The 17,884-nt window shown below is 36.1% G+C and overlaps 1 protein-coding gene across 2 annotated transcripts; it reads right to left on the reverse strand.

The window, feature by feature from the left end:
• Nucleotides 1-1,818: 1,818 nt before the first annotated feature.
• Nucleotides 1,819-4,922, reverse strand: LOC150030253 (uncharacterized). 2 transcript variants are annotated; one of them, XM_090309902.1, is made up of 6 exons: nt 4,640-4,922; nt 3,452-3,658; nt 3,059-3,343; nt 2,824-2,889; nt 2,636-2,689; nt 1,819-2,529 (listed from the first exon to the last, which is right to left on the reverse strand). In XM_090309902.1, exons 2-6 carry the CDS (start codon nt 3,647-3,649, stop codon nt 2,410-2,412), a joined length of 723 nt encoding a protein of 240 aa, XP_090166028.1. In that variant the 5' UTR covers nt 3,650-3,658; nt 4,640-4,922; the 3' UTR covers nt 1,819-2,409. The 2 variants fall into 2 exon arrangements, with proteins under 2 accessions (XP_090166028.1, XP_090166027.1); XM_090309901.1 differs by having other exon boundaries at nt 3,452-3,695; nt 4,640-4,898.
• Between the last annotated feature and the right edge of the window lie 12,962 nt (nt 4,923-17,884).

Here is a 17,884-nt window from a genome sequence, read left to right on the forward strand (position 1 = left end):
ATTGACTAAACAGGACTCTAAATATAAGACAATGGTTGGACTTTACAATGAGACTTCCTACATCATTTAGACTACAGTGAACAGCTTAAAAGGAACATGGCTTTTCATCCACAAACAGATGGACAATCTAAAGCAAAGAACAAATTCCTTATGACGTTGGAGAGAAGCCTAAAATGTGGAGTAATTGGGTGTCATGGGCGCAATATTGGTATAATACCAATTATCGAGCTTCCATTAATTCCACTCCATTTATGATTGTGTGTCCTCCCTCTCCACTAATATCATACGAAGACACAAAGACAGTGATGAATCTATGGATCAACATTTGAAGGATTGGGACCTCGCTATTTTAGCCTTGAAGGATAAGTTGGCTAAAGGCCCAGAAATGAAGTATATCGACACTCGTCAAGGGAAGAAGTGTTTTAAGTGGGAGATATGGTTTATCTGAAAATAAGGCCCTATCGACAACAACGCTTGACACGAAAGAAATTTTTTGGGCCCTTGGAAGTGTTGGCAAAATAGGGAACGATGGCTTATTTGATAGACATGCCTTCATCTGTACGGATCTACCCATTTTCCATGTTTCTCAACTGAATAAGGCATTGGGCACAGGTACTCAAGTGCAACAAGACCTCTCCTTTTTAACAATTGAAGGCTACTCATTTGTATGAAAAAGAGCAAGAGTGGGAAGTTCTCATCTTGTACAAAGGACAACTAAAGCATGATGCCACCTAGGAATTGTATGCCATAATTAACAATCAGTTTCCTCAATTCTTCCTTGAGGATAAGGCATTTCTTCTCCAGGGGTAATGCTAGGCCTCCAATACATAAGGTTTATTCCAAGAGGGGCAAGAAGGGAATTTCGCCCAAGATTGTTGTTCAATCGGACGCACGTTGCTATGGAGGGAAAGGATTGTCATTATATGTTTTGCTTTAGGGTAGTAGAAGACTCTCAGGTTCTTAAGGGAGAAAAACCAGCAATCTTGAATTTTCTGTAGGAACTCTCACGTTGTTGAGTATTATCTTGTTCTTGCTTATTTCCTTATTTTATGCTCTTTGGTTCTCGATAGACTCTAATCGAGATTGTAGGAAGTTATCTTGCTTATTGAATATCAAGAACAGTAAGGAATATTGTTACATAATCTTCAAGCTAGAAATTTCTTCAAAGGACAAAAACCTATTTGAATTGATCCTTTCTCCGATCCTGAAGAGAATTCTCCTCGATGTGGAAGGTACAATTTTTAAAAAGGTGAAATACGTTGTGCAGCAGGTTTTGCATGGATGAGTTAACACAATGGATCGAATCTCAGCCAGCAGGTCCTCTTTGGTTGAGTCTCGATGTTGTATTCTCTGAAGAAAGGCGATTAAGGACCTTGATCATATCCTTTTGGAGTGCTCGGGCAGTTTGGTGGTGGTTTCTTTGAGGCTTTCTACTATTACGTCGTTAGCTCTCAAGGGTATAGGGAGTCAATTGATTTATTATTCCATTCGGTCTTCCGTGAGAAAGAGTTGTTTTTGTAGCAGGGTGGATTGTGTGTGATTTTGTGGGGTTAGTGGAGCGAGATAAACAAGAGAATATTCAGGGGGAAGGAGAGCTCCAACAATGTCGTTTGGTCTTTTGTTACATTATTTGTTTTGTCGAGGTCCTTTTTTTCAATAACAAGAGTTGGAGCTTCACTCCCCCATACCCAAAGGCATCTACAAGGTCTTATTACTTGATTGGATCCCCTTGTACTTGTAGTTGGCCCTCTTTTTTGTGAGTTTTTTACCTTGTAAACTCATTTATTCTTTCACTTTTTTGCCCCAATAGAAGTTAGGTATTTCATCCCAAAGAAAGAGGGGGAAAAAATAAGTTCTGGTCAAGTAAAATGAGTCCAACGAATAATTACAAAACAGGTTGGAACCAAGTTCCAAAAAGAAACAAAGAATCTAAGGGAGAACAAACATCACAAGAAGAACTCTCTCTCTCTCTCTCTAGATTCTCCTATTTCTCTCACTTCACAAACCCCATAGAATAGCACAAATCCCAACCTGCCACAAACCAACTAATGTCAAATAATAGGACATAGTTGATGTCAAAAGGTCTCAAGACTTTCAGTTTAATCTCATCCTCTTTTGACAATCCTGAACATTCATCATAATCACCAGCTTTACCCATTTTTTTAAACAAATACACCAGATTCACCCTTGATTAATCAAACATCTAAGACTCTCAAAAACAACACGACCAACTTCTACATAGTAATTAAAAACTGCAGAAATATCTAACATGTCAAGAAATTAAGAATAAGCTAAATAGTTGAGATTCTCAAAAATCCTATCCGGTTTACAAATGTATCACTCGACCTCTAATGTTCACTAATCATCCAAATCTTCATAATTGTAAGGAATAGAAAAGAGCTTCATTTACTACTTTATTACCTTTGCTTTAAAGTCAGATGTTTTGACATTGTTGGTCAAATGTTGTACAAAATGACTACTATCATCAAATTCCTCATCTGAAATTCTTCTAACAAAATTGTTTGAGTTCTGCACAAGAATTAACAAATATATATGAAAATTCTTAAGTCCTTGCAAAACGAAAAGAAATAGCTGTAAATAGAAGAGGAAAAACACATAGAAACAATGAACTCACATTGAAGACTATTGATTTTATCAATGCCTCATCCTCTTCTTCTAACTTCTTTTCCTGCGAAGTATACATTGTCCAATATGTTATTACAATTTTCATTGAGAAAAAATGAAAGAATACAAAAGCATAAAAAAAAAAACAAGCCCACAAAACAATATGTTAAGATAGTTAAGATGACGCGCTTTTCATACCTTTTCAGCGGTTGTTCGTTGCAAAGCCATAAGCATTGAATCAATACTCACATTTGCGTGTCTGGACTGCAGAACAAACACCCACCAAGTTGTTATAAACAATAAACTATACTTAATAATAGAAGATGTTAAAATGGAGGAAACAAATTAGGATCTTGTTTAAAGCCACAACTCCAAGAAATTAATCACAAACCAACAATCTTAATGACAAAACAAAGGGTAACAAAAAGAAAACCTTCATAGACTTCATCTCATCCAAAGCAGCAAGGATGTCCATCTCACGTTTGGAATCCAAGGTTCTATTCTCCAAAGATTTCATTGGGTCCCCCATCTCTTCAGCATTCCTTTTGTGTTTCTCCTTCTCAAAAGCTTCATCCTCCTCACGCCATGGTTCAAAATTACGTGTGGCTCCTGATTCTACGACATAGTCTGAGTTTTGGGGGTCTGTTTTAATGGTGAGCTCAGCCGAACATCGGGTACACTTGAAGTAGAACCTAAAAATTTGAATTCCCAAATATGTCTGAAATAAAAGGAAAGAAAATACATGAGAAATTAATTGCAAAAGGAACAAACATATTTTAGGTTAAAAAAAAAATTAAAAAAAGATATATAAAAGGGATTCTCTTGCCTCACCAATGACGTCCTCCTTGCGAGAATTAAACTTTGTGCCCTTGTATATGTAATTACCACAAGTATTGCACCGGATGCTCATAGGAAGCATCATACGAACTTTCATTTGCTGGTTTTTGGGCCTACGGACCCTTGGTAGCTTTGATGGATCAAAATCCGGTGGGTAGTATTTGTTAAGCACCTTCCTCTCTCCCATTTTATCTCACTACAAAGGAAAAGGCGAAGGGTGTATCACTCAGTACCTAGCACATCCCAAAAACCATGGAGATTTATATGCCATATTTGAAATTTTGAAGTAATGCACTTAAGAAAAGAAAATGGTCAAATAACGAATTTTACAAATGAACAACCTAATTAATTCAACAAGAAGCAAGAGCAAAATGAATAAAGAAATCGTGATATAACTAAAGCATCATGATTTATATTTTATGACAACAAATTTCCCCTATCAAAGAATAACAAATTTGAAAAATGATACCAAGTGAAAGCAATGACACTAGTCCCATAGCACCTGCCAACAGATCACTTTGTCAAGAACATAAAAGTGAACCTAAATTGCATATATCTCGCCCTAACTCACATGTCTAGTGGCCTGATGGCACACCGTCAAAAACAAGACAGTGAACTTGTCGTCGATTCACGCATGTTTAGTAGCCTAATGGTGCACCGTCAAAACATGAAACTGAACCCGTCACTCGTCAGTTTAAGCATACAACTCATCATGACAAACATTCATAATTTCATAATAGAGTACATGAAAACATGTCATATCAACATATCTCTCACTTAAATATTTTAGTTAGCAAGGCGGCCACAACATTATCAAATAAATCTTCTTTGCCTGATACTGAGGAATTCATAGTGTCACTTAGTTCAAATAATATTATCAAGTATATCAACGTTAGGACCTAATTCCAAATATCAATTCATTCTAAAAGTCTTCAAACAACTTAACCCAAACAGTCGCTTGATCCAATACCACTTCCAACTTCCAAACCAAAAATTAAAACCTAAGAGTAAACCGAAACAAGGTTTAGAAACCCAATTTACAGCAACTATAACCAATCCAAAAGATTTCCAATTCACATATCTAACAACCAAAACATTATGCTCATCAACAAATACAGACCAAAATTCAATGAATATTCAAGATCTTCAAGAAAACCCAGAAAACACCAAAACTTACCTTCAACAACAAACCCGGTAACGAACAACGGCGAACGGAGGGTAGCGGCGATGCACGCCAATGGCAACTGGCAGGCGCTGCACAGAGGATAACCTAGAGAGGGGGGGGAGGGCCTTACTGGACGGAGGCGAGGCGGAGTGCTGCGGTCAACGGCTGGCTGTGGCCGGCGGCGGACTGTGGCGTGAGGAAGGGATCGCGTGAAAAGAGAATGCGAGAGATGGAGAAGACGATTTGGTTTTAGTTTGTTTCTTTTTATTTTGATTTCTTTTCTTTCTTTTAACTTAGTTTGACTTCCCATTTCATTTCTATTTTGATCTAATTTTTTAAATATTTTAATTTTGAAAATGAGTTATTTTTATAAAAAAAAATAAAGTATTTGACAAAAATGTATTTTGAAACACTCTTAAAACTATATTTCAAACCATTTTTATCCAAATAATTTAAATAAAAATAGTTTTTTTTTAATTATTTTTTCTAAATAAATCCAAACTGTTGTATTTTGTTTAACTTTTCTGGTAATTATTTAATTTTTAAAATAAGTTATTTTATAAAAATTTAAAGTATTTAATAACATCTCAAAATTGCTCTTGAAACATCTTTTTCTCAAGTGAATCCAAGTGACCCTTCTTTTTTCAATTCTAACTCCTCCAAAAATTGTATTTTTAATTTTATGAAAAATCAATAAAATCCATTTACCTTGAATTACAATTGGATTATCTAGTAATTAATTTGAGAAGATGAATTTTGACTTTTTTCTAAAATCTAATTTTCATTCGTGCGTGTTAGAAGGAGTTGAAAATATGATTTATTTATAAAAGTTTATTCAAATTTTTTATATATGTAGTTAAATTTCGTATTAATAATTTGAAATACATTTACCTTTTGTCGTTGTTGTCACATTTTTATAGCTTTTTTTCTTTTTTAACAACAGTGACTTTATTTGACATTATTTTTATAACATTTCAAAACTATAAATAGAAAAATAAAATTGTTCCAAGACTTGAGGTGTGATTGAAAAAATTTAGAAAATATGTGAGATACGAAGAAACAAATGAGTTGTTTGCATGTTCTATTATTGTTAATAATTTTAGGTTGAGTCCTTTAATCTTACGAACTCCCAACTTTTACACTTTTCTCATTCTTATATTTTTAATAATTTTTTTATTTATTAACGGTAATATATGTACGTTTTAACTTCGATTATATAATAAAAACCTCAATATTATATAAAACAATAAATACCAAGATCTTTGAATTAGATGAATTTCATAATAACATTAGTTTTTTTTAGTATAATTGGGGATAGGGAGATTGATATGAAAACCCTAGGATTTGAAAAATTACGAACCCAATTGTTCAAACCCTAATATCGAATTCTAAAACCTCCAATCAATTTGACAACAATCCAAATGGTAGAATTAGATTTGGACTACCTTTTGATTGAAGACTAAGAGATAAGGAGAACTAGTTCCTTGCTCCAAGTTTGAATACTTCACAAGCAAGATGATCATATTTACCTGAATGGTCTTGGCATGAAATCCTAATTCAAGAATTATAAAAGTGACTATGAAACTCTATCATTTACCAGAGAATTTTCATTAAAAAAAAACTCTAGAAACTTAAAAAAATCCAAAAGAAACATCGTACGGTCTTTTTTTCCCATCCTTTAAACCCATCCTACTTAACTAAAGGGACTTAAAAAGTCCATTTTATCCCTAACTAAAAAGAACTAAAAACCCAAACAAAATATATATGGGTCCAACAATAGAAATACCCAAAAAAAATCAAATTAAATTAAATCAACAAAGTTCAATCGGTCTCATCTTATAGCATCAACTAAAACCAGTTATAAAGCTTCTGATCAAATATTATTACTTAAATTGCCTCTATTGAGTTCACCTCCTCTTGAATGTGAGAATTTAACGCTGACTATAGCTTCGTGTGTTTGGTCTCGGAGGTAACACAAGGGTGTCCTGGTTCATATCATCTTCTCCCTCTTTTGAAGGATTCGTCCTCAAATCAAGTTCATTATTTGCATCAAAATGAGTCAAGTCGAAAACATTAAAAGTAGAAATTGAAGGAAATCGGACATGAGGATTTCCATGAGCAGCGGAACGATCATTCCAAATTCCATTCGATATTGAACATACACAATAACAGTACAAGAAATGAAAACTAACAGGTCATGCACAATACAAAATTACAGCATGTTTTAATATAATCAAGGGCTAAAGTATCATACCTTTGAAGACTCATTCTTCAAACTCCCTCGATCACGAATGCTTATTCAGTCTCCAAGATAGCAATACACGAACGATCAACAGCAACCACCACACGAACACACAACGAACGGCCTCCAAAACCTCAAACTCAGTTGAGGTGAGTGAGAACACCACCACAATGGTTACCTTGGTATTCTCGGTATGAGAATCCAGGAGTTATAAGCTCATATGGACTTGGTTAGAGGAAGAGACTGGAGGAACAACAATCGTGTAGACGATTGAGCAAGTAGGAGATGAGTAGTGTCTTTCGTTTAGACGAAATGTTCAATCGTGTAGAAGAAGGGAAACCTATCGTATAGACAATGCCTTGTGATCGTTTAGCTATGACCAGCTGAGTGAACTATCGTATAGTGACACTCCACGATCGTCTACTAGCTATCGTTTAGTGAAACCATTTCACTTGATAGCATTCCGTGAGTTTTTTTTCCGAAAGTAGCAACTCTTCTAAATTTAGAAAAACATTTTTCCTTTTATCTCACAGTTACCATAAAACCACCAATAACTTTCCACTCAATTGGATATTAGAGAAAAAGATATAATTATCCAATAATTAATATTATTATAAATATATATGACAACCAACTTACCATATTATATTTATAACCTATAGTTTTAATATTTCATCTCGTGAAACATATAAACCATAGTTCTTTTTCTATTTTATGGTACTTAATATAAATCATATTTACATTAATCCTCCACTTGATTTATCTCATGCATCACACCGATTATATCATATATAATCGAATTTCCTCTTGTCAATTTGAACATTTCAAATCAACACCAAGAACTGATTCTTAACTTGAATCCATTGAGCTACCAAGAGGACCTTATGGACCTGTAGCTTGAAGCTCCAACGGTACGTGAATAATTGACTAAACTCTTTAGTAACAGGATCCACCATCCGTTAATTATCAGGCACTTCACTAAAGACCGATAGTTGCACTCTTCTTACTATAGATATATTTCATGTCCATATCAACCAATCAAACAATGCGATAACCCTTCACAGATCACTTGTAAGTACAACTAGGCCAATTTATCATTATGCCCCTAGTAGAGAGACTAAACGATCGTGGAGTGTACTATATGATAGTTCACTCAACTAGTCGTAATCATAGGGCATTACTTATACGATAGGTTGTCTTCTTCTAAACGATTGAGCAATTGTCTATACGATAGACACCTCTCATCTCCCACTTGCTCAATCGTCTACACGATTGTTATTCCTTCGTTCTCTTCCTCTAACCAAGTCCACACAGAGCCCACGCTTCTAGATTCTCACACCGAGAATACCAAAGTAGTCATTGTGGTGGTGTTCTCACTCAACTCGATTGTTCGAGGTTTTGGAGGTCATTCGCTGTGTGTTCGCGTTGCTCGTGTGGTGTTTGTTGTTAATCATGCTATGTTGTAGTTGTTGTGTTCGAGTGTTCGTGTGTTACTTTCCTGAAGACTAAATGAGCATTCGTGATCGAGGGAGTTTGAAGCATGAGTCTTTAAAGGTATGTATAGTCTTTCCCTTGATCTCATTTTTAAGCATGTTGTAATTTCGTATTGTGCATGACCTGTAAGTTTCCATTTCGTGACTGTAATTATTATTGTTCAATTTCGAATAGAATTTGGAATAATCATTCTGCTGCTCATGGAAATCTTCATGTCTGATTTTCTTCAATTGGTATCAAAGCCAGGTTGTTCTGATATTCCAAATTTCATTTCTGTTTTGAACTTCTTTTACAGTTGTGGTGGGTTTTCTACATTTGCGTTTAAGTGTTAAATGTGTTTGTAGATGGCGTTGATGAATGTTTACGGGTTAATTGCCTCTATTTAAAGCTTTCTTTTGATTACAAAGTGTTAATTTGTAAGGACCCCTATGTTTTTGGGCATAATTAACAAGCAATCAAGTCTGTAATTCAAAGTGTTTGAGTTTGTCGAGTCGTTCGTGATGAAGTTTCGAAGCATGGAAATGCGGTTCTCAGCGAGGAAGAAGGCCAAGAGTTGGTCGTATTGTGTAGCCTCAGGTAAATGATCGTGTAGATTTTTCTATGTGATCGTGTACTATTTACTAAACAATAGTTTAGCTAATGCTAAACGATGGGGTAAAGTGTTTACTCTATCGCATAGTGTTGGTTGCCCGATCGCGTGGACACTGGAGGTAAACGATTGAGTGGAAGCATTTGATGCTCATCGTTTAATAAAAGACGTGCACACTAAACGATCGTGTAGTTAGCATACTTCATCGTATAGTCATTGACTACATACACGATCATGCGGGATGCGATACTTAGGCGCTCGTTCAGCGATTATTTAGACGATTGTGTTGCACCGCATCGTTGTCGTTTAGACGATCGTTTAAGGTTTGTGTTATGTGTTACGCGTTGCACGATCGCATACCTCATGCTTCATCGCATAGTAAAAGGTACACGATCGTTTAGCTCTGGAAGTGTTGGTAAACGATTGAGTAAAGCTTTTACTCTTTCATATAGACAATCGCAAGGAAGTTTGGTACACCATCAGTGGAGATGCGGATTTCGACCGGACGGTTCAAGACCTAGTTCTCCTGTTTGAACTGAAGAATCTTTGCTTTTGTAATAGTTAGCTTTAGTTTTGAGGATTTAAGGCTAATTATCCCGATTCATCAACTTTTGTTTAATATAAATGAGATGTATGTGGTTTATATGGCATAGTGTATGACATATAGATTTAAAACATACCTTAGGTTGTGCAATTATTCATGCATCATGTATTATAAGTATTATAATATGGTATGATGAAATTACAAGAAAGATGTGCATGCATCATGAAATATAAGAGTTATATTTATGCATGAAGTAAGCATTTTCATACATCATCTTTATATTATAAGCGTTATAGCATAAAGGTGAATGGAAGCATGTTTGCTTGGTTCGTTGCTATTTTGTATAAGTGTTATATAAAAGTAGCAATGAGTGAACAATGCATGGAGCATGACACTTAGGCTATTTCTAAGCGTTATAAATGTCTTGTACTTGTTTGCTTTGCGTTGTGGATGGTTTTGGTTGTTTCTGTTATAAGCGTTATAATAGAAATTATAACCAAAATCGATAAGAAAGAGTTACATGCGGACTTACGTGAACTCATGTTTTAAAAGGGTTTTAAAATTGGATTGAGATAGACCTAAGTTCAAGGTGAAGGACCTCTTAACAAAGAGTTCCATAAGCGTGTTCGGATCGCTCTAATTTTATCGTGACCGAAATACACCATATACATTCAAACGCATAGTTATGCAAACAAACAGTAATTGACGACATGCTTTGAACAAGAAATAACAAGGGAGAGAGTTCTCGTACCATTTGAAGACGCTCTTCAAACTATGGAACTCAACGCAACAGACCTCTATCCGAACAACCAACGTCCAACATATGCGTCGACTACAGCAGCACGAACAACCGCAAACACACGAACGCAGCAGGGATGACACCACCAAAAAGGAGCCTTAGGTATTCTCGGAGTGAGAACCCAAAGCGTTGTCTTCGATGAGTTCGGTAGAGGTAGAAGGAAGAACTGATCATGTAGGTGATAAGCAAGTGGGAGAGAAAATGAAATTATCGCATAGTAAGATGTTTATCGCTTAGAAGAAACTACACGATCATGTAGATTTTACTGAACGATCATTTAGAAAATAGTAGGCGATCATTTAGCAAACACGACACACTATACAATCATTTAGGAAAGTTAATCGATCGTTTAGGACTTAGTGTGCGATCGTTTAGACGCTAGGTAGGCGATCGTTTAGGCGTGAGAAATGCGATCGTTTAGGCGCTGAGCGACTATCGTATAGGCTCTCGAGTTTAAACAATCGATTACATTTTCACACCAACGCCAACCTTCCAATCTTTTTTCGAACCATTCAAAATGAAACAAATTTCATTTCATTTATCGGTTACAATAACAGACGCGGTTCCCCACTAATGCACGTCTGAGAGAGAGTTTAGGTTAATTATCATATAATTAACCAATTAAATAATTAATAAATATAATCATATTATATTTTTACCCTATAATTTGATTTCACATATCTACTATAGTAATTTCTCCTCCACTTGATATAAATCATATTTATATTTAATTTCCTCCAAAATAATGTATCTCATACATTTAGCCAATTATATCATATATAATCAACCAGTCCAATTATATCATATATAATTGAACTTCCTCTTGTCAATTTGAACATTTCAAATTAACCTAAACACTTATTCTCGACTTTATTCAAGCTACCTAGGGGACCTAATGGACCTGTGGCTCGAAACTCCAACGGTTCGTGAATAGTTAACTAAACTCTTTAGCCACGAGATCCACCATCCATTAACTGTCAGGCATTCCACTAAAGACCAACAGCTGAACTCTTCTTACCACAAATATATTTATGTGTCCATCAGATATAACCAATCATGAGTACGATGACCCTTCACGGATGCTCGTAAGTACAGCTGGGCCAAATTATTGTTTTGTCCCTGTAGTTATATCTCACTTCTTAAGTACCACTGATTCTTCTAATGAACAATACAACATAGTCCAACTATGTGTGAACATCTCTCGGGCTAAGAGAAGGTGTGTAGAGCCACATTGTTCAAACCCTAGAATCAGCCCTTAAGAGAGCTATCTATCTACCTGCCTTGGGGAATGAGTGAATTCCATCTTATGTAGTTAAATTCCCAGCTCCCAAATCGGACAAATCCTCAAAATGGTAGGTTTGAATCGGCGACCTAGCCACTCGCACCCATACAAATCGAAGGACCACCCTCAATGGCAGGAGTTTCTAACTCACTCAGGATTGAGGGAGTGAACTATGAGGAAACTTTCTCATCTTTTCTCATCTGTTATCATGCTGAAGTTTATCAAGATACTCCTGTCCATAGCCACATTTTATGATTATGAGATATGGCAAATGGACGTCAAGACTGCCTTTCTTAGTGGTAATCTTGAGGAGACCATCTACATGGCTTAACTATAGGGCTTTTCAGATAAAGAGCAAAGAGTTTGGAAACTTAATAGGTCCACTTATGGGCTGAAACAAGTGTCTAGATCGTGGAACATTAGATTTGACAGTGCAGTTAAATTTTTTTGCTTTGATAAGAAAGTTGATGAGCCTTGTGTTTACAAGAAGATCATCGACAACTCAGTAGCTTTCTTGGTACTGTATGTGGATGATATCCTACTCATTGCGAATGATGTAGGGTTTCTGATTGACATTAAGAAGTGGCTAGCCGCCCAGTTCCAAATGAAATATTTGGGTGAGGCACAATATGTTTTAGGGATCCAAATCATTTAGAATCGCAAGAACAAGAGGTTAGCCTTGTCTTAGACATCGTACATCGATCAAATGTTGATCAGGTACATGATGTAGGATTTCAAGAGGGGTTTGTTACTCTTCAGGTATGGAATTGTTTTGTCTAAGGATCAATGTCCTAAAGACACCTCAAGAGGTTGAGAAGATGAGACGGATTCTCTATGCTTCAGCTGTTGGAAGCTAATATATGCAATGTGGTGTACTAGACCCGACATTTACTATGTGATAGTCACGAAGATCGCATCGGAGCACAACGTTGATGATCCATTTATAAAGGCTCTCACGGCTAAAGTGTTCAAGGGTCATTTGAGGAGTCTGGATCTACAGGACATGCGACATCTTGTCTAGGACAAGTGAGAGATGATACTGGGGTATAGAGTATGCCCTAGTTTATTGTATATTGTACTTGTATTTATTATATATTGTATATTGTACTTGTATTTATTATATATTAGGACAAGTGGGAGATTGTTAGGATTGGTGTCCTAATTCTCCCGGAGTCTCATAGTTTGTAAACTGTACATATCGTTATGAATAAAATAAGAGTTATTTTATTTGGCATTTAATCATATCCAATAAACAAAGCTTTATGGTTATTGTACAAAAACTTAAGCATGTATATGAGATATACAAGCGGATCATGTCTTAAGTGATAACCTAAAAAGGTCTGTAATATAAAGATTAAGGAGGGATACCTGATCCTAGTGACACTACGGATACGACCCGCTTTGTAGAGGTTTACAAATGTTGTGAACTACTACAGATGGTAGATCTTAACCATTCATGTGGAGATATGCGAGCGGAAATGTCCTATACAAAGAGTTTGTATAAAACCGGACCACGAGATGAGTAGTCTCTTTATATAACGCCATTGATACTTGAGACTTACATTCACCTAAACGATCATAGGTGACATGACCTTAATCTTGACTGTTTTGGGAACTTCTGCCTTTGAGAGCGGTCCTTTGATTAGTATGGGTGAGAGTAGCCAGATTGCCAGCTCAACATGCCTATCTTTTTGGGGATTTGTCTAATTTGGGAGTTGGGTACTCAGTTACACAAGATGGAATTCACTTCTTCCCCGAAGCAGGGGTAAGTAGATAGATTGCTCTCTTAAGGGCTGATTCCAGGTCTTTAAACATAATGGCCACAACTTCTCTTTGGAAGAGAGGACTCAGTCATAGTAGGACTATGACTTATGTTCATTAAAAGGATCAATGGTACTTAAGGAGTTAGATGTAACTACATGGGCATAACAGTTATTGGCCTAGCTGTACTTACGAGCAATCTGTGAAAGGTTATCGCACTGTTGATTGGTTGATATGGACACAAAATATATTTGTAGTAAGAAAGTGCAACTGTCAGTCTTTAGTGAAGTGTCTGACAGTTAACAGATGGTGGATTCTATGGCTAATGAGTTTCATCAGTTATTCACGTACCGTTGGAACTTCAAGCTATAGGTTCATAAGGTCCCTTTGGTAGCTCAATGGATTCAAGTTGAGAATCAGTTCTTGGTGTTGATTTGAAATGTTCAAATTGACAAGAGAAAATTTGATTATATATGATATGATCGGTGTGATGTATAAGATACATCAACTAGAGGATTAATGTAAATGTGATTTATATTAAGTACCATAAAATAGAAAAAAGCTATGATTTATATGTGTCTTTTTACTTTTCATGAGAAATTGGCTAAACTAAGGAAAAAGAAAAAAGAAATAGCATTAAAAATCAGGAGATGAAATATTAAAATTATAGGTTATAAATATAATATGGTAAGTTGGTTATCATATATATTTATAATAATATTGATTATTGGATAATTATCTCTTTTTCTCTAATAACCAATTGAGTGGGATGTTATTGTGGTTTTATGGTAACTGTGACATAAAAGGAAAAAGGTTATCCTAAATTTGAGAAGAGTTGCTATTCTTAAAAAAAGAACTCATGGTTTGTTGTCAAGTAAATTGGATTCACTAAACGATAGCTAAAATAAAGACTAATCATAGAGTATACTATACGATAGTTCATTCAGTTGGTTGTAGCTAAACGATCGCAGGGCATTACCTATACGATAGGCTGCCTTCTTCTAAACAGCATTTGTCTATACGATAGACACCTCACATCTCCCTCTTGCTCAATCATCTACACGATTATTATTTCTCTAGTCTCTTCCTCTAATCAAGTCCACACAAAGCCCACACTTCTGGATTCTCACATCGAGAATACCAAGGTAGCCATTTTGGTGGTGTCCTCACTCAACTCGATTGAGTTCGAGGTTTTGGAGGTCGTTCGTTGTGTGTTCGCATTGCTCGTGTGGTGTTCGCTGTTGATCGTGTTGTGTTGCAGTCGTTGTGTTCGAGCGTTCGTGTGTTGTTGTCTTGGAGATTGAACGAGCATTCATGATCGAGGGAGTTTGAAGCATGAGTCTTCAAAGGTATATGTAATATTTCTCTTGATCTCATGTAGCATGTTGTGATTTCGTATTGTGCAGGACTTGTAAGTTTCCGTTTCGCAACTGTAATTGTTATTGTTCAATTTTGAATGGAAATTAGAACGATCATTCCGCTGCTCATGGAAATCCTCATGTCTGATTTCCTTCAGTATGTTCTAGGGATCCAGGTCATTCGGGATCATCAGAACAAGAGGCTATCTTGTCTCAGGCATCGTACATAGATCAAATGTTGATCAGGTACAAGATGCAAGATTCCAAGGGGGGTTTATTACCCTTCAGACATGGAATCGTTTTGTCTAAAGATCAATGTCCTGAAACACCTCAGGAGGTTTAGAAGATGAGACGGACTCCCTATGCTTCAGCTGTTGAAAGCTTAGTGTATGCAATGTTGTGTACTAGACCCGATATTTGCTATGCAGTAGAGATTTTTCAGTCGTTATCAATCCAATCTAGGATTAAATCACTAGACAACAGTCAAAACAATCCTCAAATATCTTCAGAGAACGAGAGACTACATGCTCGTGTATGGAGATAAGGATTTGATCCTTATAGAATACACAGACTCTGACTTTCAGACTAATAGAGATTCTCGTAAATCGACATCAGGATTAGTGTTCACTATGAAATGAAAGGTTGTAGTGTGGCGAAGCATCAAGCAAGGATGCATCGCAGACTCCACTATAGAAGCCAAATACGCAACCGCTTGTGAAATAGCTAAGGAGGCTGTTTGGCTGAGAAAATTCCTTACAGATTTAAAAGTTGTTCCAAATATGGATTTGTTGATAATTCTTTATTGTGATAACAACGAGGCTGTGGCAAATTCAAAGGAACCTCGGAGTCATCGTAGAGGTAAGCATATCAAACGGAAATATCATTTGATTAGGGAGATTGTGCATCGCGGTGATGTGATAGTCACGAAAATCGCATCGGAGCACAATGTTGTTGATCCATTTACAAAGGCTCTCACGGCTAAAGTGTTCGAGGGTCATCTGAAGAGTCTGAGTCTACGGGACATGCGGTATCTTGTCTAGGGCAAGTGAGAGATGATGCTGGGGTATAGAGTTACTCTAGTTTATTGTATATTGTACTTGTATTTTTCATGTATTGTACATTAGTCTCACGAAGCATTAGAACAAGTAGGAGATTATTGGGATTGGTGTCCTAATTCTCCCGAAGTCTCGTAGTTTGTAAACTATACACATTATTATGAATAAAATAAGAGTTATTTTATTTGGCATTACTCATATCCAATAAAAAAAAGCTCCATGGTTATTGTATATAAACTTAACCATGTATATGAGATATACAAGTGGATCATGCCTTAAGTGATAATCTAAAAGGTCTGTAGTATAAAGATTAAGAAGGGATACCTGATCCTAGTGACACTACGGATATGATTCTCTTTGTAAAGGTTTACAAGTGTTGTGAACTACTACAAATGGTAGATCCTGACCATTCATGTGGAGACATGAGAGCGAGGTGTCCTATATAAAAAGTTTGTATAAGACCGGACCACGAGATGATTAATCTCTTTATATAATATCGTTGATACTTGAGACTTACATCTCACCTAAACGACCATAGGTGACATGACCTTAATCTTGAATGTTTTGAGAACTCCTGCCTTTAAGGGCGGTCCTTTCATTAGCATGGGTGAGAGTGGCCAGATTGCCAACTCAATATGCCTACCTTTTTTCGGATTTGTCTGATTTGAGAGCTGGGAACTCAGTTACACAAGATGGAATTCACTCCTTCCCCGAAGCAGGGGTAAGTAGATAGATTGCTCTCTTAAGGGCTGATTCCGATTCTTGAACATAATAGCCACAACTTTTCTTTGGAAGAGAGAACTCAGTCATAGTAGGACTATGACTTAGGTTCATTAAAGGAATCAATGGTACTTAAGGAGTTAAATGTAACTACATTTGCATAAAGGTTAATTGACTTAGCTGTACTTACGAGCAATCTGTGAAGGGTTATCGCACTGTTGATTGGTTGATATGGACACAAAATATATATGTAGTAAGGAGAGTGCAGTTATCGGTCTTCAGTAGAGTAAAATGTCATTACAACCTAAAACTCACAGAACGAACTTTGGTCCTTGTTGAAAAGCTGTAACAACTCGACTCTCTAGGACTCAACCTAGGCTGTTACCACAATCATGCATGCACAAAATTTAAAACGCCTCCTTTTCATAACGAAATAAATGTTGAATAAATGACATCAGTTAAAAGGTTTCATTAAACTAAATAATTAAAAATCCAAGTAACAAGGTACTCATAAATCATAAAAACAAATCTAGAGAACTTCAAATTTTTTTTAAAAAAAACGAATATCAAATGAAGAGTTCTAAACATCAAGACTAAAAGTTTAAAGGCAGGAAATGAAATCATGAAACATGAGCAGAAGCATAAGACTGGTCCTAGTGGCTCGATCATGGATTCCGCTTGTCATTCGCTGGCGTATTCTTACCCTTACCTGAAAGATAAAACATGAAACGTACTCAATAAGTAACCCCACTACCGGGGTCAAGCTAGGCATCTATATCTTCTAGATGTCGACCTCTGGTGAAAGTACATAAATCTCTAGTTTTCATGGAGCATAAATAATATCTGAACTTATCCTACCGTAGTTATGAGGTTATGGAAATGTGTTATCAATTGACTGAAGCTATAGCATCTAGGGACTTAAAAGAAACCTCATTTTCAGAGGGAATTTTAGACTCGGTCGCAACAAGGTCTAAGTAATGATATGTGATTGTTTTAAGGCTAAAGAATAACATGAGGATTGGTCCAAGCAAGCTTTATAGCTCGTGACAGTATAAAGCGCCATGATGAGTTGCTCATGAATGTGAGACTTAATTAGACAGAGTTATTCTCAGACATGTAGACCCTAAAAAAGACATCACAGTCGACTAGAGTAGAAATAGTTTTTATTTGACCAAATTTGTTCCGATACTTATCTTCAGATGACACAGTATATAGCATGATCAGTTTCTTCACTACACTTATGAAGTTTTCCCTTTGATAGAATGGTGAGCTCAGATATATGTTTTAGTAGATAAGACTTTATTAAGTTCATGACAGTTTTCACAGTTCTTAGTTTGGACGTATTAAAGTGTTGTCAATTTTTAGCATCTTGAGTTTCATAGTTATTTATGGAAGAGGTTGTTACACTTCTTT

Source organism: Benincasa hispida, unplaced genomic scaffold, assembly GCF_027475165.1.
Source record: "Benincasa hispida cultivar pf3 unplaced genomic scaffold, pf3_genome.v1.1 HicScf396, whole genome shotgun sequence".
Lineage (NCBI taxonomy): Eukaryota > Viridiplantae > Streptophyta > Magnoliopsida > Cucurbitales > Cucurbitaceae > Benincasa > Benincasa hispida.